Source organism: Lontra canadensis, unplaced genomic scaffold (assembly GCF_010015895.1).
Source record: "Lontra canadensis isolate GAN:19392208 unplaced genomic scaffold, GSC_riverotter_1.0 scaffold29, whole genome shotgun sequence".
NCBI lineage: Eukaryota > Metazoa > Chordata > Mammalia > Carnivora > Mustelidae > Lontra > Lontra canadensis.
Genome location: NW_022631023.1, coordinates 3,066,363 through 3,092,703, shown reverse-complemented (window position 1 = coordinate 3,092,703; position 26,341 = coordinate 3,066,363). Strand labels below are relative to the sequence as shown.

The 26,341-nt window shown below is 54.3% G+C and overlaps 1 protein-coding gene across 2 annotated transcripts in view; it reads left to right on the top strand.

Annotated features, from left to right (window-relative positions):
* The window catches only part of PDE9A (phosphodiesterase 9A), an 80,419-nt gene that overhangs the window by 13,657 nt on the left and 40,421 nt on the right, over positions 1–26,341 (top strand). For both annotated transcript variants that reach the window (XM_032865275.1, XM_032865274.1), the window contains exons 2-4: positions 8,273–8,343; positions 9,550–9,627; positions 12,861–12,904. In XM_032865275.1, coding sequence (XP_032721166.1) covers positions 8,273–8,343; positions 9,550–9,627; positions 12,861–12,904 — 193 coding nt within the window. The remainder of the gene's footprint in view (positions 1–8,272; positions 8,344–9,549; positions 9,628–12,860; positions 12,905–26,341) is intronic.

Here is a 26,341-nt window from a genome sequence, read left to right as displayed (position 1 = left end):
AGATACAGAGATGTGGGTGGAGATGGAGGTGGGACACCTGAGGACGGAGAAGGGAGATGGTTGTTGACTTCCTCTCCGTGTGACAATCACACTGTGATTCTTGAACCACGAGATGTTGGGATGTTAGGGATCCATTCGGAGATGCGCACAGATGACGCAGAATGTTGTCTCCACTGAGCTCACGACCGCCTCAGCAGGGAGGGAAGCCGGGTTGCGGACCCACGGGCTGGGTTGGTGCGGACGGCCGGGCTGGCAGGTGGGGGGCAGGGCTGCTGCGGGCACTCAAGCGTCTCCAGCGCACAACAGGTCTTGTCTTCTTAAAGATTTTATTTATTGATTTGAGAGAGAGAGCACGCGCGCGGGCATGCGAGGAGGGGCAGAGGGAGAGAAAGAATCCTCAAACAGCGTCCATGCCCATCACGGAGCCTGACACGGGGCTCGATCTCATGACCTTGAGATTGTGACCTGAGCTGGAATCATGAGTCTGGGGCTTCACCGATGGAGCCCGCCGGGTGCCCCCGGGGCTTCTCTTTAAAAGAATGTGTGCAGTGAGTCTGTCCATAGTAAGAAATGGTGGCTTCTGCTATTATTTCATGTTCTTTTCAAACACCCTGACCAGAAAGATACCTCCTGACTTGGAAAGGGAAATGATGCCTAATGCAGAGTTTATTTGAGCGATCGCCTGCCTGGTGGTTAACTGTAGTCATTCTGACTGTGGGGTTATCCTTACCTGCTCTAGACAAGGAGCAGCACAGCATGAATGATACGCTCAGGCGTACGTGTCTGTGAAATTCAGAACTAGAGGAGAACTGCGGACACACTGCCGACGCGCATAGGAGAGCGACGAGGCCAGCCTACGATCTTGGCCTTACTTAAGTCACATGTTTATTTCCAGAGTGTTTAAAAACATAAAAGTTGGGATTTTGGTCTTGGTCTCTGCTTAGCCTGTCTTCTGTATTAAACTTGTAATTCTTGGGCACTGATAAGCCAAAGGGAATTTGCCTTTAAGTCCCCCAAAGACAGAAAAGTGGCGAATCTGTGGATGGGTTTACATTGGCTATTCTCTGGGCCAGGTTGAGTTCTAACTCCTGGAGCTGGAACGTGGGATCCAGGAGCCAGAGTGAAAATTCTCTAGTTTGCTTCCAGGGCAAAGTCTTACACGAGCTTATAGAAGTGTAGGTAAGACCTTAGGAGATTACAGAAGCTACAGAAGACAATCACGGCTTGGTCAACAAAAGATAAGGGATTTGAACTGATTTATTTTTCCTCTGGGAGAGGAGCCCAAGTCAATATCTGCTCCAAGTACACCATCAGAAATATCGGCAATCGGAAAACAAGGCAAACAGAGAATGCATACGTCATCATGGGCAAGGGACCTACCTCCCACGCGGACCTCCTACAGCTCTCCTGGCGGCACAGCCTCTGTCTCTGGGCTTTGAGCCGGTTGGCGGGGGGGGGGGGGGGGGGGGTGTGTCTGAGTTTGCATGTGGGTCTACAACGGCCAGGCCAGGCAGCTTCTTCACTCTCTGCAACAGGGGTGATGGTGACACCAAGCTTATGAGGTTCTTATGAGGACCCAGGGTCACGGGGCTCGTAGGGCATTTGGTTCAGGTTCTGGCCCAAGTATAGGCTCGGTCCTGTTAGGCAGCGGTGCTGGGGGATGTGGTGGTGGTGTGGTGATACTAGTGATGGCGGAGATGGTGCTGGTGGTGGAGGAGGTCATGGTGGAGCTCATGACAGGGATAGTGCTGGTGGTGGTGGAGGTCATGGTGGAGGTCATGGTGGAGGTCCTGATGGAGGTCATGGCAGGGATGGTGCTAGTGGTGGTGGAGGTCCTGGTGAAGGTCATGGCAGGGATGGTGCTGGTGGTAGAGGAGATCATGGTGGAGGTCATGGCAGGGATGGTGCTGGTGGCGGAGGAGGTCCAGGTGGAGGTGGTGATGGCAGCGCTGGCATCATTAGCCTGACCTAAACGAGCAGATGCAGACTTCAGCCTCAGCTCATTGGCACGGGAGGATGTTTGGGCGCCATTGCTCCCCCAATGGACAGATCCCGGGCTCCATGGGATGCAAAGGAACTGCCCACAGTTCTGCCCACGGGGCCTCATCTTCCAAAGACTTCCTTCCACCTTTAACAGTAGAGAAAAATAACGCAGGGAAATCCCAGGGATCACTGAGTCTATCAAAGTATTTTTTTTAACTCCTACCTGCTGATTCTGGTAACTGATTAATACATATTTGAATTGCTCTGACCCCATTTTTGTTGCAGTTTGGATATAGTTGAATGTGGTTGATAATCAACACGGGGGTATCGGTTAGAGCAGTGGAGCCTGCGTTGTCACAGCATTCCCAAGATGACACACCCTTCGGCCATCCTCTACTGAAACAGGAATGCCGACGTGTTGGAGTCAGGGCTGGGTGCCCTCGATGCCTCTTGCTGGGGTAAATGGCCTTAAAGGGTCAAGGAGGAGCCTCCCCATCCCCTTCCCCAGGGAAGGGTTTCAAGGGACCCGTCCCGTAATCACAGGGGCCGCACAACTTCGCACTTCGTGTGTACCAGGCCCTCTGTGTCATAACGAACCCTCTGAACATTCCACAGGCAAGGGACCATTTTCCTCCTTTTGTAGGAGAATCAGAGCCTTGGAGCGGTTCATAAATCTGCCCTGGGTTGAGCTGGTAAAAGGATAGGCTGGAGGTGAACTCACATCTCTGACTCTTCCCTGCTCACCCCTCTGCCCTGCCCGTGCCTGGAGCAGTGCACGACACCAGAGGCCAGCCAGGGGTGACCCAGGGGTTGTGAGACAGCTGGAATGGCACAGGCTCCAGACAAAGCAGGACCTGCCGATTCAGAAGGAGCCCGAGGAGAGCAGCCACTAACCCAGCTGTCTGTCCCCGTTGACAGCCCTCCTCTGCCCTGATGGCCTGAAGAATTAGTGCTCTGATTTGCACCACCTGGGCAGCTGAATTCATTCCCACCACAAAATCTCACGAGCAATCCTAATATGAGAAGGTTATATAAAGAGTTAGTGACGTGTTTGTTCTAGAAATTCAGATCGATAGCGCCCACTGAAGAATTAATGGAAAGGGGGAGGGTCCTTGTGTGAGCACCATAGCTGGAAGTAGGAGCTCAGAGCGGCCGCTGCCGGCTCATGGGCTCAGCCACAGTTGGCTTCACTTCGGTTTTTGGCCCCCAGAATGTTGCCTGGGGGCCACCAGGACTTAGGATGGCTGTCATGGGCAACCTCGCAGGTAACAGCCGAGCAGGCCTGACCCCGAAGGTAATGTGTCCCCCGCCTCCAATCACTGATATTCAGGTCATTAGACCTAAGGGTTTGCTTTGTAATGATGTCCAAAGGCATTTCAGCCAGGCTGCTTAAAGGAGATCCGAGTTCCGGGGGACCAGGACCCTGTCCCGACCCCCCGTGCCCCAGCACAGGCCCCTTCACAAGTCCGTCCTGGCTTCCCCACCTGAGCCGCTCTCAGCCCACCTGCTGGCCCGGAGCCCTCAGGGCCCCTGCCCAGGCTCAGCGCAGCCTCCTGAGAGAGGGGCCCAGGCCCCCACACCCGGCCTGGTCACCAGAACCTTCTATTCAGCAGGGTCTTGAAGATGGGTGGACTGAGGGGCATTCTCATCAGGTCTGGAGCTCGGAAATTCTTTGCCTGGAAATCCTGGGCCCATGGGGAGTGAGGCCTGGCGGCATGCGTCAGACCCTCAGAGCATCTGTTGCTGAGGGACCCCCCTTCCTGCCCTCTCCCTATTTGCCACCTCCAGTTCCCCCCCCCCCAGGGTCACGGGGCCACATAGGGCCTCCCCAGTCCCCCAGGTTAGGACTGGTGCACCCGTGGCCAGCCCAGAGGCCTGGACCCCCTCCCCGCCCCACTCCATCCCAGGAGGCACCGGGCCTCGTCTCTGCTCTGGATTCCTCCTCTGCCACCCCCACACTGTCTCTGCGACCCCCCACTTCCCTGATGTTCTCCTGGTGCCTCCCCCTTCCTCCCCAGCACCCCCCGCCCCTTGCTGAGTGCTATTTAAATTCTGGGTTTTGTCCTCTGGTTAATTTCCTCATCTGCTTGGCTTAACGCCAAAGAATATTCTTTCCAAATAAAAAATGGTAAATGTTTTCTCTCTCCTAAGAATTTTATGTAAACGCCGCACCGCATGCTATCAGGAGGGAACAAACGTTCATCAGCTAGTTCTGTTATCAGTGACCCACCTCAGCCTCCAGATCCAGATAACTTTTCTCGTGCTTATGAAGGTCCTGCATATTCATTGTTGAATATTTTGAAAAACGCAGAGCACATAAAAAAAAAAAAAGAATCCAGGCATCTCGGGACCTCTCCTGCGTTCTGGTGTGCGTGCGAGTGTGCGTGTGCGTGCGTGTGCGTGCGTGTGTGTGCATGTGTGTGCGAGCAGCTCTCTTCTACATGATTTTTTATCCTGATCATTTCACTCCGTGTCGCGTCGGCAAGTACTTTCCAACATAACATTCGGGAGTCTTCAAAGACACGATTTCAATACCAGAATAATGTTCCATCGTGGAGACATCCTAAAATGTAATCATTCCGTCGTTGGGAGGATGTTTAGCCTAATTCCATTTCTGCGCGATCAGTCCTATGAGAGGACCCTCTGGGCCGCGCGTCTTCGCTTACCGAGCGGCGGCCGGGGTCAGGAAGGTGCCCAAGCGGAGCCTGCAACCTCGTAAATGCGCTCATTCTCATGTTCGGCGTTATTATTTCCTCACAGGCAATCCCCGGAAATGGCATTCTGGGTCAGAGGGCACACCTTGCCCAACTGCCTTCCCCGGGGCCCCGTGGACACACAGTCCGGGCAGGGCACCCCCTCGCCACCCCCGGCCGGAGCTGTTCCACATAAACACTGGGGGAATCATTGTAGAGAGTCACGTGCCGTTCTAAGAAATAACGCAGAGACGTCTAGGTACCCTTTACTCCGTGTCCCCCCGGGGTTGCTTCTTGTTAAATTACGGTTCGGTATCACAACCGGGGTTCTGACCGCGAGACAAGCCACCACCATGCGTGGATTTCCCCCGTTTTACTGTGGTTGTCTGAGTGTGTGTACCGAGTCTATACAATCCCATCCCATGGGCAGGTTCCTGCAGCCACAACCGTGGGGACAGGATGGACAGTTCCGCCCCATTAAGACCCGCCCACCTGCTTCCTCCACCCACCCCGTCCCTAACTCCCGGCTCATGCTAATCTCTCCATCTCTACAATTATGTCATTTCGGGAGCGTCACCTAAATGGAATCATATAGTACAGGAACTTTGGAGATTGGCTTTTAGTCACTTGGCACAAACCCCTGGAGACCCATCCAGTTGTGTGGATTGATAACTCCTTTTTATGGCTGAGCAGTGTTCCGCGTCGCAGACACACCCCGCAGTGTGATGTCTTCCCCTGCAGAAGGGCATCCAGGGACGTCCAGACTTGGGCTGTCTACCCCTTTTCCATGATTCGTCACTTTGCTTATTTCCTGCCGATTCCTGAGAGGCCAGGATGACCGTTTTCAGAAGTCAGCACCCTTGTTTTGGTTGGGTAGAGATTTCTGAAGTCCCTGTGACGTTGATAACTAAGAGGCGTCGTCAGGAAGGGCAAGAGCATATACAAGGAGGATGAAACGTTCCCACCAAGTTTAAGAACGTCCAGGGGGCTGAGACGAGTCTCTCGTGCAAGGGTCAGGGAACATCCCAGAAGCATCAGCTCCGATCAAGCAGAGGAAGGACGCGAAGCGGGGACCCCGCACAGAGGACCTGAGCTCAGTTGTTGCTCCACCGGAAGGCGACTCAACAGAAGAAGACAGCACCGTCATCCCTACCTCCCCTCCTCCCCGCGGTCCGCAGCAGTGTGTTGTCTACACGCCTAGCTCTCCGTCTTCAGCCGGAGCCCTGTAAAATCACTCGGGGGACAGCACTGGAGAGGAATCGTAGTGAGGGACATGTTGCTGGAGATCTGTTACTGCAGGTTCCACACAGTCTGTGAAAATTGTTGCTAAGGCAATTGAGTAAAAAATTCACAGGCGGCGTACACAGTAACAGCAAACAATGAACGTAAGCGCCTGTTTTCAAACAGCCAGCCCCAAAAGCACGACATGTTTTTTTAATGATTTGGAGATGTCCCACAGACGTTTTCTGTGATTGTGACAGCTGCTGAGGGCCCTCGTGGCTTGCCAGCATCTGAGGTTGTCCCCCTGGTGATAAAGATGGCAGCCAGCCTTGCAGAGGAGCTCCCCGGGGACGCTCACCCCCTCGAGGGGGCACCTGCCCCGACCCCACCCCGCCTAGTCCCCAGTCCCCTCCTGGGTGTATCCACACACCGATGTCGTCTTCTGCGATAGTGCTGGCTTTTGTCGTTCCCGGTCTGCAAAACCCAGCCCAAACCTAACTGCCAGGTGGTTCTCTCCTTGGTCAGGACGGGGACCAGCTGGTGACGTAGCACCCAGCATCTGAGCAGGAAGCCCAGTGGCTAGCGGCGGTTGACTTCGTGCCCATGCCCATGAGAATGTGATAAACCCATCAGTGCCATTCCAGGCGGCAGCCAGGAGGCGCCTCCCACCCACCCCCTGGGCCGGGGTCTGCGCTCCCATGTAGGTGCCCAGAGTAAGGTCTTGGCGGGCACTCGAAGGCCTGGCACACTCGGCCCACTCTGTTCTGTGAGGCTCTCCTACTCCTGCCTAAGTGCCCGAGGCCCCGAAGACGGAGTCACTTTCTTGGCAGACGGGTCCAGCCTCGGCTGGGCTGTAAACGGGGAGGGAGCCACGAGTCATCTGTGTTTGCGACGCCCGGATAACAGACGGCTGTGCGTCCTGCCCAACTGTCAACCAATCAACCCCGCAGCTGCCCATCATCCTCCCTTAAGGAGGGCAAGGGGAGAAACCACAGGAGGACAGAGAGTGGGTATAAAGACCGACTTTCCTTAAATGTTGCTTTGTCTGAGAATTCGCACATGGACTCCAGGCCAGAAATGCACATCGGTAAATGCGCGCTCCAGAAATCAGGGCTAGTATCAGGCAGACACGGAGAACGGCAATCCCCCCACCCCAACCCCCGCCACCACCCAGGGCAGCCAGGGTCCCCTGAGCAGCCGCCACTTGCAGGGCCCACCTGGGCTCCAGGATCCATGGAGCAAGACGCGACCTCCATGTGGGAAACACGCTCTGGCAGCCACGGCCACCCATGGTCAGAGCCGGGGTGGCGTGGAAGCCGTGGCTGGGCCTGCCCTGACCCCATCCAGTGCCAAGCAGGGATAGGAGTGCGGGGGCGGGGGGCACACACCAGCCCCTCTGTCCCCCGGCTGGAGTGGGAGCTGCATGAAGCCTGTGTGTGTCGCAGCCCAGGCTTGGTCACCGGAGGTATGTGACCGGGCCAGTCCCTCCTTACTGTCCAGCTTAATACCACACCTTTCAGATTCGCAGAGTGGGGGTGTGCTGAGCCAGGAGTGGTCCCGGGTAGGAGGTCACAGCCTGAAGCTGGCGGGGGACACCAGGGAGCCCTGGCCACTTGCCCCCCAGCCGAGCGTGAGGAAGCCAGGATGCCCAGGCCATCTCCGTGGGTGGAAGAACCTTCTGGAAAAGGTGGAGCTCGGGGAGGGGTGCGCCCCAGTCGGCGGGTGAACGCCGTCCCGCTGCCGGCCTGGGGCCCCCACCGCACCCCCACGTTCCTGCCGGCCTGGCACACACCAGGGTCCTGTCTCTGCTCCAAATCGTGCCGGCGGCTCGGCCCTCACTCGGGTCCCCTCTCTGCTGGCGACGACGCCCTTCCACACCCTCCCTGAGCACGGCCGGCTGGCCAGGCAGCTCCGTTTCTCCGAGGAAAGTCCCGCTGGAAAGCTCTTCCCCGGAACTCGGGAGGCCTCTGCCCTGGGCCTGGCTTTGCAGGGAGCTCTGGTCGAGCCTGGGTCCGGCCGATGAGCCCCCAGGACTCCCTGGGACTCCCGGCGGTGGGCTGTCGTGAGGCCGAGGGAGTCAGTCTGTGCATCAGGAGGTGGTGGCCGTGGCCAGCCCCGACCCGGGTGGCTGTCTCGTGGGCGGGAGCTCTGCCTTCACGACCGTTTCGGGCACAACGGATGAAAGGTGTCACGGTCTGTATGGATGGACTCGGTGAAGAGACATCCGGGCGGCATTCCGGGGCCGCGGCTGCAGACCTGCGGGTGGGCCGGAGAGAACGTGCGATGACGTCGCCATGGAAACCGGCCACCCCCCCCCCCCCCCCCCCCCCCCCCCCCCCGCCCGCCCCTCATGCCCTGCGGCTCGTGTCTTGCAGGTGGTTTTCAGCAAGTACTGTAACTCCAGTGACATCATGGACCTGTTCTGCATCGCCACCGGCCTGCCCCGGTGAGTGGCCCAGCTCGCCCCGCCCCCAGAACGCCCCGCCCCTAGATCGCCCCGCCCCCAGAATGCCCCGCCCCCACCAGCAGGGCACTGGCTCCCGGAGAGGACCCTGTCTGGGAGGGAGGGTGGGCGCCAGGTCCGAGGGCTGACGGGTGGGCCAGGGCTCACCTCGCACTTGGGGGCCCTTTCCAGTCAGTGAGTGAGACCCCGCAGGAGTGTGCGGCGGCCTGTGCCCCGCCTGTCCCCCGGCGATGCCTGCAGGAAACCGCTGGGCGGAATTAGACAGAAATCACCATCTTAAGAGGTTCCTTTCCCCTTTTTATGTGTTTATTTGAAGAAGGACCCAGGAGTGGGGTTGTGTTTTGGCTTAAGGCTCCCAGCCCCAAACGATCCCGCAGGCGCAATTTTCTCTCTGGGGCAGGAGGCTGGGAGGGGGTGCCGCAGAGCACTGTTTGGGAAAGACAGATTTTCAGAAAGTAGTTGAAGAGGTGGTAATCCCCTTGTAGAACCGTCAGAATTCCCGGGTTATTCCCGCGGTGAACGGTCCATTCGAGTGCAGTTTCTGTCCTAACGTTCTGATTGTGAAGGGTGGTCGGGTCACCTTCTGTGTGGCCCCTGAGCCCGGAGCGGTGACCTGGGTGGAGGAAGGGATCCCAGGCAGGGGAGGACAGGCCGAGGCGTTGCCTGGACCTTACAGCAAACTGCAGATTACAGCGGCAGAAACAGCCCATGGCCTGGGCATCTTGGAGCATCACGCTGGGAAACAGACTGGTTCAGTTCTCACAAACGACCGGAGATTTGAGTGTCCCCCCCCCACCCCCAACCTTGCAGGCCACCGGAGACCAGAGAGGGGTAAATCACGTGTCCAAGGCCACACACACACACACACACACACACACCTGCTCAGCAGAGGGGACGAGGGGGGGGTGGTGTGGAGACCGGTTTCCCCGCTAGAAACTGCTTCCTAGGAGAGGTCCCTGCCCCCGTGGCTCCCAGGGGCAGCGAAGCTGAGGGCAGAGGTCTCCCTGCTGACCCGCAGCCACGCTCGGGTCTCATCCCCGCTCCGTAACTTAGACTGCCTCCCCTTCCCACTTTAAAGTCCTCAAAAACGGACGGAGCCCTTGGAATTACGCACAGGCTCTGTCCTGCCTTGGGGCCGGGCCATTTGTCCCTTAGGACTCGGGGACAATGACGCGGTGTGTCTTCCAGGAACACGACCATCTCCCTGCTGACCGCGGACGACGCCATGGTGTCCATCGACCCCACCATGCCGGCCAATTCCGAACGGTAAGCAGTGGCCTCCGGCGCTCAGCGCCCTCGTGGCCCCCCTGAGACATCTCTGCACACGGGGGACCGGCCCCACGGTTGTCCTCTTAATTCACTGCTGTAGGAAAAGCCAAACTGAAACCAAAGACGGGGCAGGGGTGGGAGGGTTCTTTGCAGACCGGTCCCTTTCCAAGATAATCATGGGCGCAGGTGGGCTCAGGGCCCTTGAGAGGGCTCACCCTTAACAAGGGTCCTCAGAGGAGGCACGGACAGGAAACTGAGAGCCCGAAGGCCAGTGAGGAGCAGAGGAGTCAGGCCCCGGACTGTACGCTGACGGCCCCATCCTGCTCTGGAAGGTTCCCGGACAGTGCCCCTGGGGGTGTTGTGTTTGCCATGGGGCCGGGTCCTGGTGCGGACCTGGAGCTGCCCGCTGGACGCCTCCACCCGGGACAGTGGGGACCCGGGGGCCCGAGGAGCTAGACCCGGAGAGGCCTGGCAGGGGAAAGGGGGTTAGTGAAGGTATGAGAAGGCAGCAGCGCCCGCCGTGCGGCCAGAGGAAGGACAAGGCGTCCAAGCAGAGGCCCTCCCCTCCCTGGGCGGCCCCTTGGACAGGCCTGCCGAGTCTCGGGGGTTCCCACTTCACGTCTGCAGCTGCGCAAGGCCAGGGAGCAGGGCCCGTGGGGGGGGCACCCCCTTCAAGATCCCCTGTCTGTCGCTCCCGCTCGTCACTCAGTATCTGCTCTGAGGGATGTTTGTTAATCCGGCCGTTGGGGCGTTCCAGGCGGCCCAGCCCTGCGGGCCGTTCAGAGCTGGAAGGAGAAAGCATGTCCCGGGCAGACCCCTCTCGTGCCCCAGCGGCTGGAGGGCCCGTGTAGGATGTGGGATCCCTGCGATGGGCTGGTCCAAGACCCTCACTGTAGGTCCCCTGAAGGTCTCCCCCACCCAAGGTCTGTGCACCTGCTCTCCGTCCTGCTGGCCTGTCAGCCAACCCCCAGCCGGGCTGGGTGCAGGACCCGCCCAGGCCTTGACAGGGGCAAGGGACGGCCCCAGTGCAGACACTCACTGCCTGAAACGCCGGGGGGGGCCGAGGTCAAGATGCACTCTCGAGTTCTCTTCACAGAGTTACTGGTTATCCGCTCAGAGGTCACCAACCCCGACCCAGCTCTGCGGGAGGCCGCCCTCCTCCCTCCCTCTCTCTACCCCCAGGTTCTGACACTTTCTATCTCCCTGGGCCTGGGCCCCAGATCTGGCTTTTCTCTGGGCGCCCAGGTGGTCGTGGTGATGCTGGGCGGGACCCCTCTGCCCTGGGCTGATGGGACCTCCTCTCCCTCCACTGGCTTCCCCGCCACCTCTGTCTGCTTCCCGCCCTCCACCCTGGGGAGGCAGGTGCACTCAGGGGCCTCCTGCTCGACCCCCCGCAAGGCCCCATCTGCTCTGGTTCTCTCTGGTCCCTCTGCCTGGGAGTCTCACCATTCCAGTGTGACCAGTCCCACCAACCCAGTGACTTTTAGCCCTGCCGAGGATTGAAACACCAGAGAGCTCCACAAAGCCCCAGTGCCCAGACCCCTGCTAGGACCCGTCCAATGCAGAGTTTTGAGGGATTGCTTAGAGCTCACCGGGCGATTCCACGTGCAGCCCCGGGCGAGCGCCGCTGGTGGAGAGTGTGGAAAACGTAAGAAAGTGCTCGAACCCACACACATTGGAAACGAGGTGTGACCTGAGCTGCCAGAACCCAGACACATTACGACACCGTCCCTAGGGCGAACCCCTTGTTCCGCGTAAGCGACTTCCAGAAGACCTCCTGAAGCAGGGCCCTGTCCTGAGCGAGAGCGGGGCAGGCCCAGGGCGAGCGGGAACTCACTTCTCGACACTACACCGGGAGGACCCCCACGGCGCTGTCTGCCCTTCACCCAGGATAGCTGGGCCCACCGGCTTTTATATTCGTGCTTTCAGCCGTCAGAGTTTTCCACGTGGCCCGGGACTGCTGAGCCACAGGAGGCCCCGTCCGTCGTGGTGGGCCGTTGGGTGCGCCAGAGTCCCTCCGGGCTTCCTGTGCTTGTTCCCTGCTGGTCCTAGCAGGCCCGGCCCCCTCCCAGACCCTCCCAGACCCTCCCAGACCCTCCCAGACCCTCGGGTCAACGCTTGCACATGCGTCTCCCTCTTCAGGCACTGACGGACCCTCCACGGCCCAGCGAACAGATCCTCCGTGTTCTGCTGACCAGGCCCCGAGGATTTCGAGAGCTCAGCCATTTGGACAGTGTGGTGACACCCGTCCCCTCAGTGTGACCTTGAACGTGGACTGTCGGGTCCCTGAGGACGGGCGCGTTTCGTCCTGTCCACTGTTCTGTCACCCGTTCTGACCCAGATGTCACTGCTCGTGACAAACTGAGCGACCGACCAAACGGCTGACGTGGACAAGTGACCTGTGACGGTGTCCCAACGGGCCCGTTTCATCCGATACCCTTGTTCCTAAATTCGTGGGCTGAGTCAGAGGACTGCGTATTTTCCTGTTAACAGTCCCGGCAGGACACCTACCCCAGGACCGTGGCCGTGCGTGCTCCCGCCCGCGACGCCGTGGCACCTGTCTCCCTGGGCCCCTCCGGCCTGCCTGTTAGCAGGCTTGAAATTTCGCTTAACCACTGGGTAAAAAACAGCATCTCTCTTGAGGAAGCTTTCTTAAAAACTATTATCAGCGATTGCGTTTCTCTGAACCTCTTTCCCGTGGTTTCCCTCCCCTCAGCCATAGGTCCTTGTGTGTCAAGGGCAAACATTCTCCCATCCCTTCTGGGCCTCGGGACGACCGGGGTGACATCACCAAGGTCACGGTCAGCAGAGGGACCGACCCGTCTTCCCTTATGCACCTGGGAGATGGGGTTGCCATGGGCTCGAGCTGGGCGAGGACGGAGAGCCTCCCCACATCCGTCGGGCGTTGGGGGGGACTCGGGCAGCCCTGGGGTCTCTGCCATTCGCAGTGGCCTTCCGCACCCGAGTAGCGACGGGACCAATCACCGACTGTGTTCAGCTCACCAAACATGAACGTCACAGAGGGAGTTCATCATTTAAATGCTGTATTTAAAGTATTTGGAATTCTTCCGAACGAGGAAGCTCAGAACAGCCAAAGAAACTAATTTCAGGAAAAAAAAAACCCTAATCTGCTGCATTCTAATTTGTCCCGAGCAGCTTATCTCCCACGGCAGACGCGCCGAGAACACCTTGAACGGCATCTCACGACCGAACTGTCCCCTCTCTTGCAGCACCCCCTACAAAGTGAGACCCGTGGCCGTCAAGCAGCTGTCTGGTAAGGCCCTGCTATCATTTTTAAAATTAAAAGAAAAAAAGAAGGCTCCAGACTGCCCCTGTGGTTGAATGTGTATTAGGTAAGCATCTGAATCCAAAACCCCGTGCGACTGCAGGACCCAAATCCCTATCTTAGACACCGCCCCCCCCGGCAGTCCCTCAGGAGCCTCCCTCCCCTGCTGTCCCTACAAACTCAGCAGACGCTGGGTGACGCGCCCTCCCACGTCCTCCTGGACGCAGGGCCTGTCCTGCTCACTCAGACTGTGACAGGCAAAGGTGAGCCCTTTGCAGCCCCCCAGCCCCCGGGATGCTTTGTGTAGCCAGCGGTGCTGTTTTGCTAAAACCCAATTCCTTTCGGATCTTTTATTTCCTTTATTTATGTATGATTCATGCGTCATAAACTGTTCCCACTTACGTGTAGGCTCTGATCAGCTCTGAAAAATGCATCCCGCTCGTCACCGTGAACCAGAATCAAGACACAGGGCATTTCTATTACCTGACAGGGCTCTCCTGTGCCCCTTCCCGCAGAACCCCCTACCCCGCTCCCTGTCAGCGGCTGACGCGCTCTCTGACCCCGTAGAACCGTCTCTCCCAGAGCGTTGTATAAAGCATATCACACAGGGCGTGCACTCCTTTCTGACTCAGCCTGTCGTCTTTGACGCCGGACTGCGATGGGTGTCCCAGCGGCTCATTCCTTCTTATTGCTGGGAAGGCTTCGTGGTGTGGCCGGACCCAGCGTGACGACCCAGCCTCCTGTTAGAGGACACCCGGGTCACCTCCAGACTGGGGACTTTATGAGCAAGGCGGTTATAAGCATTCAAGGCCGTGCCTCTCTGGGGACACATACTCTGATTTCTCTCGGAATGAACGGGATTGTGCTTGTTTCACTTAAAAAAAAAAAAAAAAAAATCCAGTCCATTTTTCCCAAAGTGGCGGCAACGTTTTGCCTTCCCACTCACGGCGTGTGCGCACTCCTCGTCTGCTCTTGGAACTGTCTGCCCTTTTTATGTGACCCATTCCGATGGGTGTGTGGTGACACTGCACTGGATTTGCATCTGTGTTTCCCGGGTGACTCACGGTGGAGAAAGCATTTACTAACCGGTCATAAATCTTCCTACGTGATCTGTCACAGTCGTCCAGACTCCATTCCCGTAGGTCGACTAGTGAGCATCGCGGTCATTCCGACACACCCCATTACTCAGACGTGTCCAGGGACTCGTTTCTCCCGCCTGACTCACTTGCGTTTTCCTGTTAGAGCCTTTCAGGGAGGAGAAATATCAGCTTCTGCTCAGGCCTGGCTGATCCGTTTTGTTCTTTTATGGTTTTGCTTTGGGTGCCCGGTCTCCGAAATCGCAGTTCATCCCCTGCCCGTGGGGTCGTCGGCCGTGCATTCTCCTAAAAGTTTTATTTATTTATTTTTTTTTAGCTTTTACATTTTGGTCTGTGATCCGTTTCAAAATTGACCTTGGTGTATGGCCTAAGCCAAACGCTGAGGCTTTCCTTTCTAAACTGTAAGGTTAATTTAATTTTGATTTTTATAAGATTGATTTTTTTGTAAGATTCTTTTTTGAAGATGTTGTTTATTTATTTGACAGAGAGAGCAAGGGAGCACAAGCAGGGGGAGCAGCAGAGGGAGAGGGGGAAGCGGGCTCCCCGCTGAGCAGGGAGCCTGATGCGGGGCTCAAACCCATGACCTGAGCCGAAGGCAAACACTTAACTGACTGAGCCACCCAAGCGCCCCAGATTTTTCAGAAGATTCTGGAGAACAGAATTCTGAAGCCACCGGTCAGGTGCTGGGCAGGGTGTGACAAGACACTGAGTCGTCTGGGCCTTTTCTCGTCTTGAATGTGACAGTGTTGACACGTGGGCACTGGTCACTGTGATTGTCCTTCAGTGCCCGAGCAGCTGTTTCGATAGCAGGTGTTAGAATAAAGTAGGAGTTCTGACTTTTTCTAGGATGAAAATTCCTCTTTAACATAAAAGGCATTCGAGCCCTTGATGTGGTAAAAAAACATGATTTTTATTTTTACATCGTTATTAAGTAGACCCCGTACTTTATTCGGATCTCCCCAGTTTCTCTCCTGAGGTCCCTTTCCCACTCGGGCATCCCAGCCGCAGTGCAGCCCACCGCGCACTCATCGCTGGGTCTTCCGGGTCAGCCCTGGTCTCGCAGGGGCTCCCACTCCCCTTCTTTGGTCCCAGAGCGTCTGTAGACTGTCCCCCAGGCCAGGTTTGTCGGATGTGTTCCTCATGCTTGGCCCAGGGGTGTGGATTTGACGAAAGAATGAGGGGGCCCAGGACATCCCCTTGGCTCCCTGGCCTCTCCACGGGAGGTCACTGCTCTTCCCCTCCCTCCCTCTGTTCTTTGGAGGGCGGTGCTCCGTCTAGCCCACCTTCCGGTGGGGGAGAAAAGGACGGACGGTCATTCTCTCCGTGATGACATCCACTTGCTCCAGAACATTTGTCGGAAAGACAGTCCTGTCCCCCCGCGAATTGTCGTGACATCCTCGTCCAAACTCAGTTGTCCCCGTACGGGTGAGTCTTCTCTGGACTCGCCATGCTGTCCCGTCAGCCGAGTTCATGTCTGGGCTTCGGCCGCTGACACGCCGTCTTATCACTGTGCATTCACAGTAAGTCCTGACACCAGCAAATGCATGTTGTCCGCTTGCTTTCTTCTTTTTCGAAAATGTTTTACTTATTCCAAGTTCCTTTTATTTTTTTCAAGTTCCTTTTATTTTCAAATAAATTTTAGACTCCGTCTGTCCGTTGCCACCAAAAAAAAAAGTCTGCTGGGACTTTGAAGTTGTAATGAATACATAGAACACTTTGAAAAGAATTATGAGAGGGGCGCCTGGGTGGCTCAGTGGGTTAAGCCTCTGCCTTCTGCTCAGGTCACGATCTCAGGGTCTTGGGATCGAGCCCTGCATCGGGCTCTCTGCTCGGCAGGGAGCCTGCTCCCCCGCCCCTGCAACCCCCCCGCCCGCCGCCTGCCTGTCTGCCTGCTTGTGATCTCTCTGTCAAATAAATAAATAAAATCTTTAAAAAAAAAAAAAAAGAAAAGAATTACGGTGATGATCTATAATGTTGAGTCTTCAGAATGTGGCTTCTCTCGATTTATCTAGGTTTCTCTTAATATCTTGAAATATATCATAGTCGTCAGGGCAAAGTTCTTGAAGAGATGTTGATAAATTTATCACTAAGGATTTAATCTTTGTAATGCTGTTGTCAATGGATTTTTAGGTCAAGTCCCAGCAGCTTTTAGCTTCTAAAAATATAATGTGCTGTGGTGAGCGCTGTGGAGTGTGTAAGCCTGGTGATTCACAGACCTGTACCCCTGGGGCAAATAGTACACGATGTGTTAATAATCATCATTTTTAAAAGTCAAAAGCGTATATATAACAGGCTTTGTGTATTGGCTTCACTAAATTCGCTTAGCAGGTCAAGTGCCCTTTTGCAGATTTCCTGTGACTTTCTACGTCTGCAAACAGAGAATTGCTTCTTCCTTTTAGATCTGGATGTCTTTCGGTTCTTTTCTTTTTCTTGATTTGTTGCCCTGGCTAGGGTGTCTAGCTACAAGAGAAGTGTAAGGTGTGAGAATGCAGGTTCTTAACCCCGTCCTCATCTTAGAGAGAATGTGAGTTTTTCACTGTCAGTTACGATGTTGGCTGTCGGTTTTTTAATAGATTCCCTTTACCAGGTTGAGGGCTTTGTTTTTCTTAATTCCTCATTGGTTGAGAGTTCTAATCATAAATTCGTGTTGGATTTTGTCAGATACTTTTTCTGCCTCTCTGGAGATGATCATGCTTTTTATTCCTCTGTTCTGTTAGTGGTGGGTCTGTTAATTGATTTTAAAACATTAACCTTGAATTCCTAGTATAAACTCCATCTGGCCATGGCATAGTATCTTTTTTGTTTTGAATTCAGTTCGCCAATGTTTTGCCGAAGGTTTTTGTATCTGTATCAACAAGAGATCCAGTCTTATAGTCTCACAGTATGTTTTTCTGGTTTGGGCTTTACAGTGATGTCGGCCTCAGGGGGTGAGTGGGGACATGCTCTGCCCTCCTGCCTTCTGGAAGAGCTCATGTAGGCGTGGAACGTGTTTCATAGAATTCATTAGTGAGTCCGCCACGCTTGGACTTTCTTTGTGGGAAGGTTTTAAACTATGAACTCAGTGTCCTTAAGAGGGAAGTATGTCTGGGTTTTCTGTGTACTTGGGATTGACTTTGGGAAGCGGTGCCCGTTCTGGTGGAGCTTGGGAAGTCCTTGCCATCCCTTCTATGTCTGTGGGATTGGAGTGAGACCCGCTCTTTCTTTCGGGATCCTGGACATTTATACCTTCTCTCTTTTTAACCAGTGAATCAGTCTGATGTATACATTTTATTGACTTCTTTTTCTAAGAGCCCACTCCGAGCTTCATTGGTTTTCTCTATTGTGGGTCTGATTCCTATTTCAGTGATTTCTCCTCTTACCCTTTTACTTACTTCCTTCTACCCACCCCACACCTAGTTTGCTCCTCTTTTTCTGGCTTCCAAAGGTGGAAGCTTCAGTCCTTAATTTTAGAAATTTCTCTTTTTTACATAGTAATTTGAAGCTAAAGATACCCCTCTCAGTTCAGTTTAGCTGCATCTCGTGGGCTTTGATGTGCTGTGTTTTCATTCTCACACAGCTCAAAGTGTTTTCTGATTTACCTTGTGCTTCCGGTTTGGATCCCCTTATCATTTAGAAGAGTGTCATTTAGTTTTCAAACGGTTGTGTATTTTCCGGTTTTCGTTCTGTTACTGATTTCTAAGTTAACTCCATTGTGTCGAAAGTGGAGCCTGTATGACTCCGATCTTTCCTAATTTATTGAGAGGCATGAGGTATCCTGGTGACGGCTCCGGAGACACCTGGAAAGGGTGTGTATCCTGCTGTTATTAGGTGAACTATTCCATCAGGATCCCTTAGGTCAAGGTGGCTGATAAGTAGCACAAGTTTCCCGTATCTCTGTTTTTCTGTCTACTTGTTCTGTCAATTACTGAAAGACGGGTACAGAAATATCCAAGTCTCTTGCAATGTGGTCATTGCTTTTCTCAGTCTGTCAAGCTGTGCTTTATGCATTTCCAATTCCTGTTATTGGGTGCGTACTTATTTAAAACTGTTGTGTCATCCTGATGCGCCAATCCCTTTATCCTTAGGAAAATGTGGCCTTGGTTCTATTCTTTGTTTGAATATCTTCCTTATCTCCTGTTAATACAGCTACTGGGGCTCTCTTAGGCTTAGTACTCATGGTATCCTCTTTCCATCCTTTTACTTTGAATATCTCTGTATCTCTGTATTTGAAGCAGGTTTCTGATTGACACCATGTATCAATTTTGGCAATTTCAGCCTTTCAGGTGGAATTGTTAAGTCATTTACAGTAATCATAATCACAGATACAGTTGGGTTAAATCTACTACTCATTTTGTTCATTTCATTTCATTCATTTATTTTTTTTACTTTTTTCTCTCTTTTCCTATATCTTTTAGATCCTGAGCATTTTTTTCTCCACTCTGTCTCTGAGCTGTCCTTCACTTTATTTCTTCTTAGCTGCTCTGGGTTTCACAGACTGTATCATTAACATATCACAAATTCTACTATGCTGCCTTGATGACACGGGGTCCTGGACCAGAGTCCTGGCATTTCTCCCTACCAGTGCTCTGTGTCATACATTTTACTTCTATGCTGCATATGTTTTAAGCCCCATAATCCACTGTTAATCATTTTTTGCTTTCCACAGTCAATTATATTTCTTCTGCATTTCTTTGTACAGACCCATATGTTCACTTTTTGCATGTTGTTGATCATCTGGATTTCGTTTTCTCCCATTAAAGAATGTAGCTCTGTCCTGGAAGGCACTTGAGTTATTTACAAATCAGTGTGATGTCTTTGAGACCCGTTTTTAGGCTTTACTAGGACAGTTGTAGAGGACCCTTACTCCAGGGACGGTTCAGTCCTATTGCTAACGTGCGATGCCTCTGGGAGCTCCCTTGAATTCCTGGAGATGACTTTAGGGGACATCAGGAGCCCATCATGTGGGACCTTGAAGGCCCATTGAGAGCTACTGCCCTAATTCTATAGGCAGAGGGGAGTGAGGGGGCCGTGGGGGTGGTAAGGACTGCTCAGATTTTGGCGTGTTCTGGGGAAGACCCCAGCTTATTTCCTGACTGAGCAGACATGGGATGTGAAAGAAAGAGCAGTCAGAGAAGCCTCCAGGGTCACCAAAAAGGAACAGCACCTCCCACAAGGGAACCAGCTGAGGGTGTCATGGCTGCCGGAGAAGGGAGCCCACTTTGGAACGTACTGGAGCAGGGTGCCTGTCGGCGCCAGTGTTGAGCTGATGTGTCTGGAGGAGGCTGATCTCCCTCTCCATGGTGGGTGTGTCATGGGACTGGTGACGGTGATGATGATGGCAGTGTTTGCCACCAGGGCTTGGTAAACCCCTCCCCACCCCTCGAGAGGAAGAGAGCTGGCAGGAGGGACCCAGGACGGAGCCCTGAGACCTAGTACTCAGGCACAGGATTCCATGGGAAGCCAGACACTGGCTTCTTGTCACCATCCAGAATAGAGCAGCCAGAAGAATGAAGCCTTTGAGAAACAAGCCGAAGCTGAGCATGGGGCAGACCAGACGGGAATGAGCTTCGGAGAGGAAGACTGGGGGACGGGGCAACCGTGCACGGACATTTACATGATGGTCACTGGAGGAAGAATAAAGAGGGATTTCTGCGTAACTTTGGGGTCCAACGTGGACCAGCGAGCGGAGGTGGGTTTGTGCTCCTTAAGGGAAAGAACCGAGCAAAAGCTGGAGCCGGTGTGAGTGCCCCTGGCTGCCTGGGGAACACGGGAGCCAGGTTCTCTGCAGCTGTAAGAAGTGGATTTCCTCGAAAGGTGTGCCTTCGCCAGCACCGCAAACACTGCCGCCCGGGGCAGGTCCACCCTCGCTCTGTGCGCAGACGGTCAGGCTAACCCCTGCCCTTGCCCCGGATCGGGTGCATGAGGACCCCTTCTCTTCCAAGGCACTGGCATTCCAGGTTTTTCCTTTGGGAAGAGACCCCCCCTCCCGGCCTGAGTCTTCCTGAGACAAGCAAGGAAACGGAGCTCTGTCTTTCCTTCTGGAACTTTTTCTATGAATGTTAACTCCCGCTCTCTGCAGGGAAACACCCCTCCATCGCCCGTGCATCAGCACCCAGCCCAGCTGCTTCCAGAGCCCGGAGTGTGGCGCAAAGTAGCCGCTGTGTCAGTGATTCCACAGGCCACACTCACAATGGCAAGAAAAAGCAGCTCGGGAGAGGACGTGGGAGCCTGGGGTCCAGACTTCCATGCAGCTGCTGAGGCCCCCAGCCCTGGGGTCCCTGTCCTTCTTGCTGACCCCACGTTTCAGTCAGTGCCCGTACCTCGTCCTTGCAGAGCCGTTCAATGCAGAAATGCCCAGTCTTGCTGGCCTGTGACTTCGGTGTTTGGAAACAGGGAAGCGAGGAGTATTGTGGAAAACATGACTTTCCGTAGAAAAGAAGGGTCGAGGTCCTGGCCCGGGCCTCACCCCCGTGGCAAGTGCAGGGATGTGCTGGAGATCAAGGACGCCCGCGGCGGAGAAGGCTTGTGGAACAGGAAGCGTGACGTCCCCCGTACACGAGGAGCTTCTGTATCTACCAAACACCTTGTCAGAAAGACACGCTCTTTGCCTCGGCATGGGAGACAACCACGTGGACAGACTGGTTCCCTCTTACGGGTTAAATAAATAGGAACCGCTAAGACCATGGGATGGAGCTTAACACATCTTCTCGGCAGAGGGGATCTGAGTCTTTTGAACAGCTTTGAGCTGCCCGTTGCTTTTGCTGGATCTGAGCGGCTCAAGCTGAAACGGGCATTTTCCAAATTATCAGATGCGTTATTTCAGTGTCCAGCCAGTTCCCGCGTGTATGCCCGCGGGGCATCCTCTGCCTACAGGAGCCGATGGAGGAGATCCTGGGAGGAACGGCCTCACCCCCGATCCACCACCGTGATCAGAGCTGAAGGGGAAGCAGAGGCCTTGGAGCCCAGGCTGGGCCTCACCTGGGCTGAGCCTCCCCAAGCGGAGGGCAGGGGGGTGGTGCAAGGATCCGTCTGGGGCAGGTCTGCATCAGGGATCATTTCTCTATTGACACAAGTGACCCAAGGCCGCCTCACTTGGTGCTTTCACCGGGAGCCCCTGTGGAGGCTGCGCCTGAGCTTGGCTCTTGTTTCTGTCGCCCTGGGCAGAGGTCATGGGTTACTCAAGGCCTTTTCCTGCTTCACAGCTTCATCGTCCTTGTTCCCAAGGACAGAAGAGGAAAGTGCGCTGGAAACACAGAGCAGGAGCCATCACGGGGAGAGATGACAGGTGGCTGATCAGGAGTGACAGGGTGCCCGGCTGCACCTTGGACGTTGCCCAGAATTCCAGCGGGCCACAGGCATCGCCGTCCGTGGGGCACTGCCTGCCCTGTTCCCACAGGAAGGCTCAGAGCTCCAGGGCTGGGCCCCCCATCTCGAGGCTCAGGGAGGCCAGGCCAGAAGGGCCCGTCTGGATCCGGCCACGGTGCCTGTCTGCTCGGGTCTCAGAGAAAGCAAGCCACCCAGACCGGCTCCCCACCGCTTACAGAACAGGAGTCACAGTGAGTGCCCGGGACTCACCCTGGCTGACCGGCGGCTCAGTACAATGCCTACACCACGGGACACCGAAGGCCAAGGGGCTTCCGGGCAGTGAGCTGTTCCGGCAGGAGGGGACCGCGGTGGAGAAGGCCCCCACCGTCCAAACCCTGGTGCTCTAACTGTAAAACACACACGGGACAGTGAAGACCCCGCCACTGGGAAAGGATGCAAAACACCTGCTGATCAGTTTCAGGTTGGTTTTGTGTCTTCTCAGTGAGCTACGGTTCACAAACACAAAATGCTCCGTTTTAAGGGGACGGTTCCAGGTTTTTAGTAACAGTCACGTCCTTGTGCAACCACCACCACCGTCTAACTCCAGAGCATTCTCTCGCCCGTACCTATCGGCATTCAGTCCCCTTGCCTGCACGCCCTGGTCCCTGGCAACCACTGTCGCCATGGAGATGCCCGTCTGGAGGTCCTCTTGTGCGTCTGGCCTGCTGCCCCGGGAGCACAGCGGGAGCTGCTCGGTATTGTGGCCTGTGTCAGCAGTCATTCCTGCTGTTGGGCAGGAATGAGCCACCTTCTGCATGAGCACGCACCCGCTGATGGCGTTTGGGTGGCTTCCCCTCTGGGCTGCCGTGAGTGACGCCGCAGGGACGTGGGTGTGCACAGTTTCGTGTGATACGTATTGAAGTATTTTGAGATCTACTGGGTCACATAAAACATTAAAACGTTTTCAGAGTCTGGCATGTGCTCAGTAGCACAGATCAGAGACTGCTGGTGCCACGGGCGGGCCAGCCTCCTCCAACCTGAGAACCCCCTCTCCCCACTGCCTGCAGACCTCCCCTCCCGGGTGCAAGGCCACGGGACGTGTTGAGGGCTCACCACCCGGGGAACAGCCCCTCCGAGAGAGAGAGAGAGAGAGAGAGAACCCAGGGACAAACGCACTGTGTCCTTGCAGGTGTCAGACAGGTCTCTGAGGTCACCGACACATCGTTGCTCTGGGCCCCCCCAACCCAATGAACTGCAGGTGGCCCCTGCCCCCCACGATAGCCCCACACTGACCCACCCTCGGCCGGCTCTCTTCCCTTGCTCGCCTCTGTCCTGCACACTCCGGAGTTCCCCGGGGTCCGTGCTGCACGCAGCTCCCCGTCTTTGGGAGAGCTGCCCCCAGTCACTTGTCAGTTGGGTGACACGGCCTCGGGACACCTTCCCACCATACAGTCCGTCCATTTCCCTGCAGAGCCGGAAGTGGAAAGCACACCCCACGGGGTTCTTGCAAAGACAAATGAGGCAGTTTGTGCCAAATGCTTGGCCCAGAGCCTGCCCCTTGGTACGCGCTCAGTAAACTGTAGCTGTCGCTGGGAATGACCCAGAGCGCGGCTTTGAGCAGCTGCGGTCTCGCCGCCCTGGCCCTGCTGACCGCCAGCAGGACAGGAACGCCCCAAAGGTCGATGGCCACACAGGGTGCTGGCTCTCGTCCCTCGCCAGCCAAGTGCGTGCTTGGAATGTGAGCACCAATGCGTTGCTTACGCAAGATAATAAAGCTCCTTAATAATGTTTTCTATTCTTAGTGCCGCCTCATTGCCAGGAATGGTATAATCAGCCTCCATCATCCTGACTTGCACGATTTTTGAAACAGCGATGCAGTGGGCCGTGAAAATGAGCCCTTCTCCTGGGTGGCCTCCGAGGGGCTCAGCGCATTCCTGCCGTCTTGTCTTTATGGGATAGCGCGTCCTGCCCCCTTTGGGCTGGTCCCGCCAGCAAAGGCCACAGCACCTAGCTGCCACCGGCAGACAGTCTTCTGAGGCCTGGGGAGTCTGTGTCCTGACCACAGAATTTGGTGACACGGGAATGGTGACTCCAGAACATTTATTCGAGGATGTCAGTGGAGGGCGGCCACTCAAGCCGCTGTCTGCCTCTGGGCCCCCAGGAGGGCCCTGCGAAGCCACACACGCCCATGACCCACGACCCATGCAGCTGCAGGGCCCACATAGACCCAAAGCCCCCGGTGTGAACACTCACACGCGTGTCCCCACCTTCCCATCATGATGAAGAGCAGCTTTGTCACCGGGAAAAGTCCCCTGGCCCTCCTTCCAAGCCTGTCCCCACACGCCCCAAGAAGCCACAGCTCTGCTTGCGTAAGCAGAGCCCTCTTTGTCCTGTCCCGGATCTCCCCACCAGGGCAGGCCTCCCGTAGGGACGGTCTCAGCCTGGGTCCCGTGAGCAGCGTGTCTTCAGGATGCGTGCCCGTAGCTTACTCACGTCCAGGCTGCTGAGCAGAATTCCAGCGCACGGGCAGGCACTGCTGGCTCACCGTGCGTCCTGCGAGGCGACCTTGGGGAGTCTCCTGTGCCAGCCCCGGTAAATGTCGTACGGATCTTCCCGTGGCCATACCTGTGGTTATCTCGGGTCATAACCCAGGAGTGATGTCGCTGGTTCATAGGGTAAATGGATGCTTCCCTCTAGAAGAGGCCGCCCGCTGTGTTCCTGAGCCTCTGTGCAGTTCACCCTCCTCCCGGACGGGCGGGGGAGACCTGGGGCTCAACACACAGCCCAACCCGACCGTCGCAGGCTTTCAAATTTTAGACAGCAAGTAGGTAGGTCTTTCCTTATGGTCTTATTTTATCTATATTTGCTTATGGTCTTAATTTATATTTCTCAGATGATGTAACGATGGTTGAGCATGTTTTAGACGCTTACTGGCTCTCTGAGTATCTCATTTTGTGAAGTGTCTGTTCTCTGTGTTTTGCTCATTTTGTAAATGGGCTTGTTGTTCTGTTTTTTTTTTTTTTTTTTTTTTTATTTTGTAAATGGGCTTGTTGTTTTTTTTTTTTTTTTTTTTTTTTTTTAATCACTGGTTTGTAGGAAATTCATATACTCTGGGTATAATTCATCTGCTAGACATATGTATGGCAAACATCTTTTCCCGTTTCGTGGCCCACCTCTTTCATTTCCTTAATGAGGACATTTGATGAGAAGTTTTTTGGGTGATCAAGTCTAAATTAACAAGTTATTCTTTTACGTATTGTATTTTCTGTGTCTTCTCCAAGAACCATGTGTCTACCCCCAGGTGGAAAGATAAGATACATTTTTAGAAGACCGGAAGTCATAGCTGTTATATTCTCATCCACAATCCAGTTTAAATTAATTTTGTGTGTGGTGTGAGGTAGGGGTTGACCATCATTTCTTCTATACAAGTATTTGATTGTTACAACCCCATTTGTTAAAAAGACTTCCCTTGCCTTGTCCCACTGAATCATGTAGACACCTTTCTTGAGAATTATTTGTCTATGTGTGGGCCTCCTTGTAGCATTTCTGTTCTGTCTCATTGATCTGTGCGCCCATCGTGACATCTGTCACACACTAGCTCAATCGCTAGGGCTTAAAATCAGGAAGTTTTCCATATTTGTGCTTCTTTTGCCATTATTTTGGCTACAGGAGTCTTTTTCTTTTCACTGTGAATTTCAGAATTAAGAGTCGACACATCAGTTTCTCTTTAAAAAGCCTTCTGTGACTTCGATTGATTGCGTCCAATTAAGAGATTAATGTGGGAACACGAACATCTTACCTCCATGGAGTCTCCCAGCCCACGAACGTGATACAGCCCTTCCCGTACTCAGGTCTTCCTCAAAGTCCCTCAGGAAAGTTTCATAGCATCCAAGATAAAGGTCCTGCGTATCTTTTGTTACATTTGTTCATCAGCATCTTCTGTTTTCTGGTGTTACTGTCAAGGGGGTCTGAATTGCCCAATTGTCTGCTGCTAGTTCGTAAAAATACAGCAGATTTGTGCTTATTGACATAGTCTCTTCTGACATTGCTTAATTCATTGGTTAGTTTGGGTATTTTCTGGATTCCTAGAATTTCCCATTGGGACAATCATTGTCTTCTGATCATAAAGACACTTCTACTTCTAGCATTCCAGTCTCTTTGGTTTTTATGTCCTTCGCTTGTCGTGTGGTCCTGGTTGAAACCCCAGTACTGCTAAGTGAAAGTGAGAGCAGGCACCCGACCTTACCCCAGGAGACGCGTTCTCTCTCACACCGAGTGTGACGTGAGCCACAGCTGTGTTGTACGTGCCCCTTCTCAGGCTGAGGACGTTTTCTTCCCCTAGCTTACCCAGTGGTTTTTTTGTTTGTTTGGTTTGGTTTGTTTGTTTGTTGGTCAATTGTTCTTTGACAAAATTCTTTGTTGGATTGTATCAGGTGTTTTTCTGTATCTGTTGAGATGGGTTGAGGTGATCTGCTTTTATTCCTGGGTTTCTAGTGGTTTTTATCACAAACAGCTGTTGGGCTTGGTCACATGCTCTTCCTGCATCTACGGGGATGATCAGACGATTTTTCTCCTTTATTCTGTTCAGTTGGGGAGTTGCAATGACTGGTTTCCAGTGTTAAAACAGCTTTGCTTTTCTGGGATAACTCCACTTGGATTCCTAGAAAAATACTTAGGGATGAGTTTTTAAAAGGGTACACAGGACCTCTACCCTGATGTAAGATGTATTCTCTTTTATATATTGCTAAGTTTGGTTTCCTAATAATTATTAGGAATTTTTAAGAATCTTTGTGTCAGTGTTCAAGTGGGATACTGGTTTGTAACCTTTTTCTTGTAATATCTTTGTTAGGCTTGTATGCTGAGGTTATGGAATTCGTGTCCTCACAAAAGGGACCCCAAAAAGCACCCTCCCCCCTCTACCATCTGAGGAGCCAGCGAGGAGACAGCTGTTCCATAAACCGGAAAACCGGCCCTCCCCAAACACCAAGTCTGCTAGCGCCTTGGTCTTGGACTTCAGCTGCCACAGCTATGAGAAATAAATCAA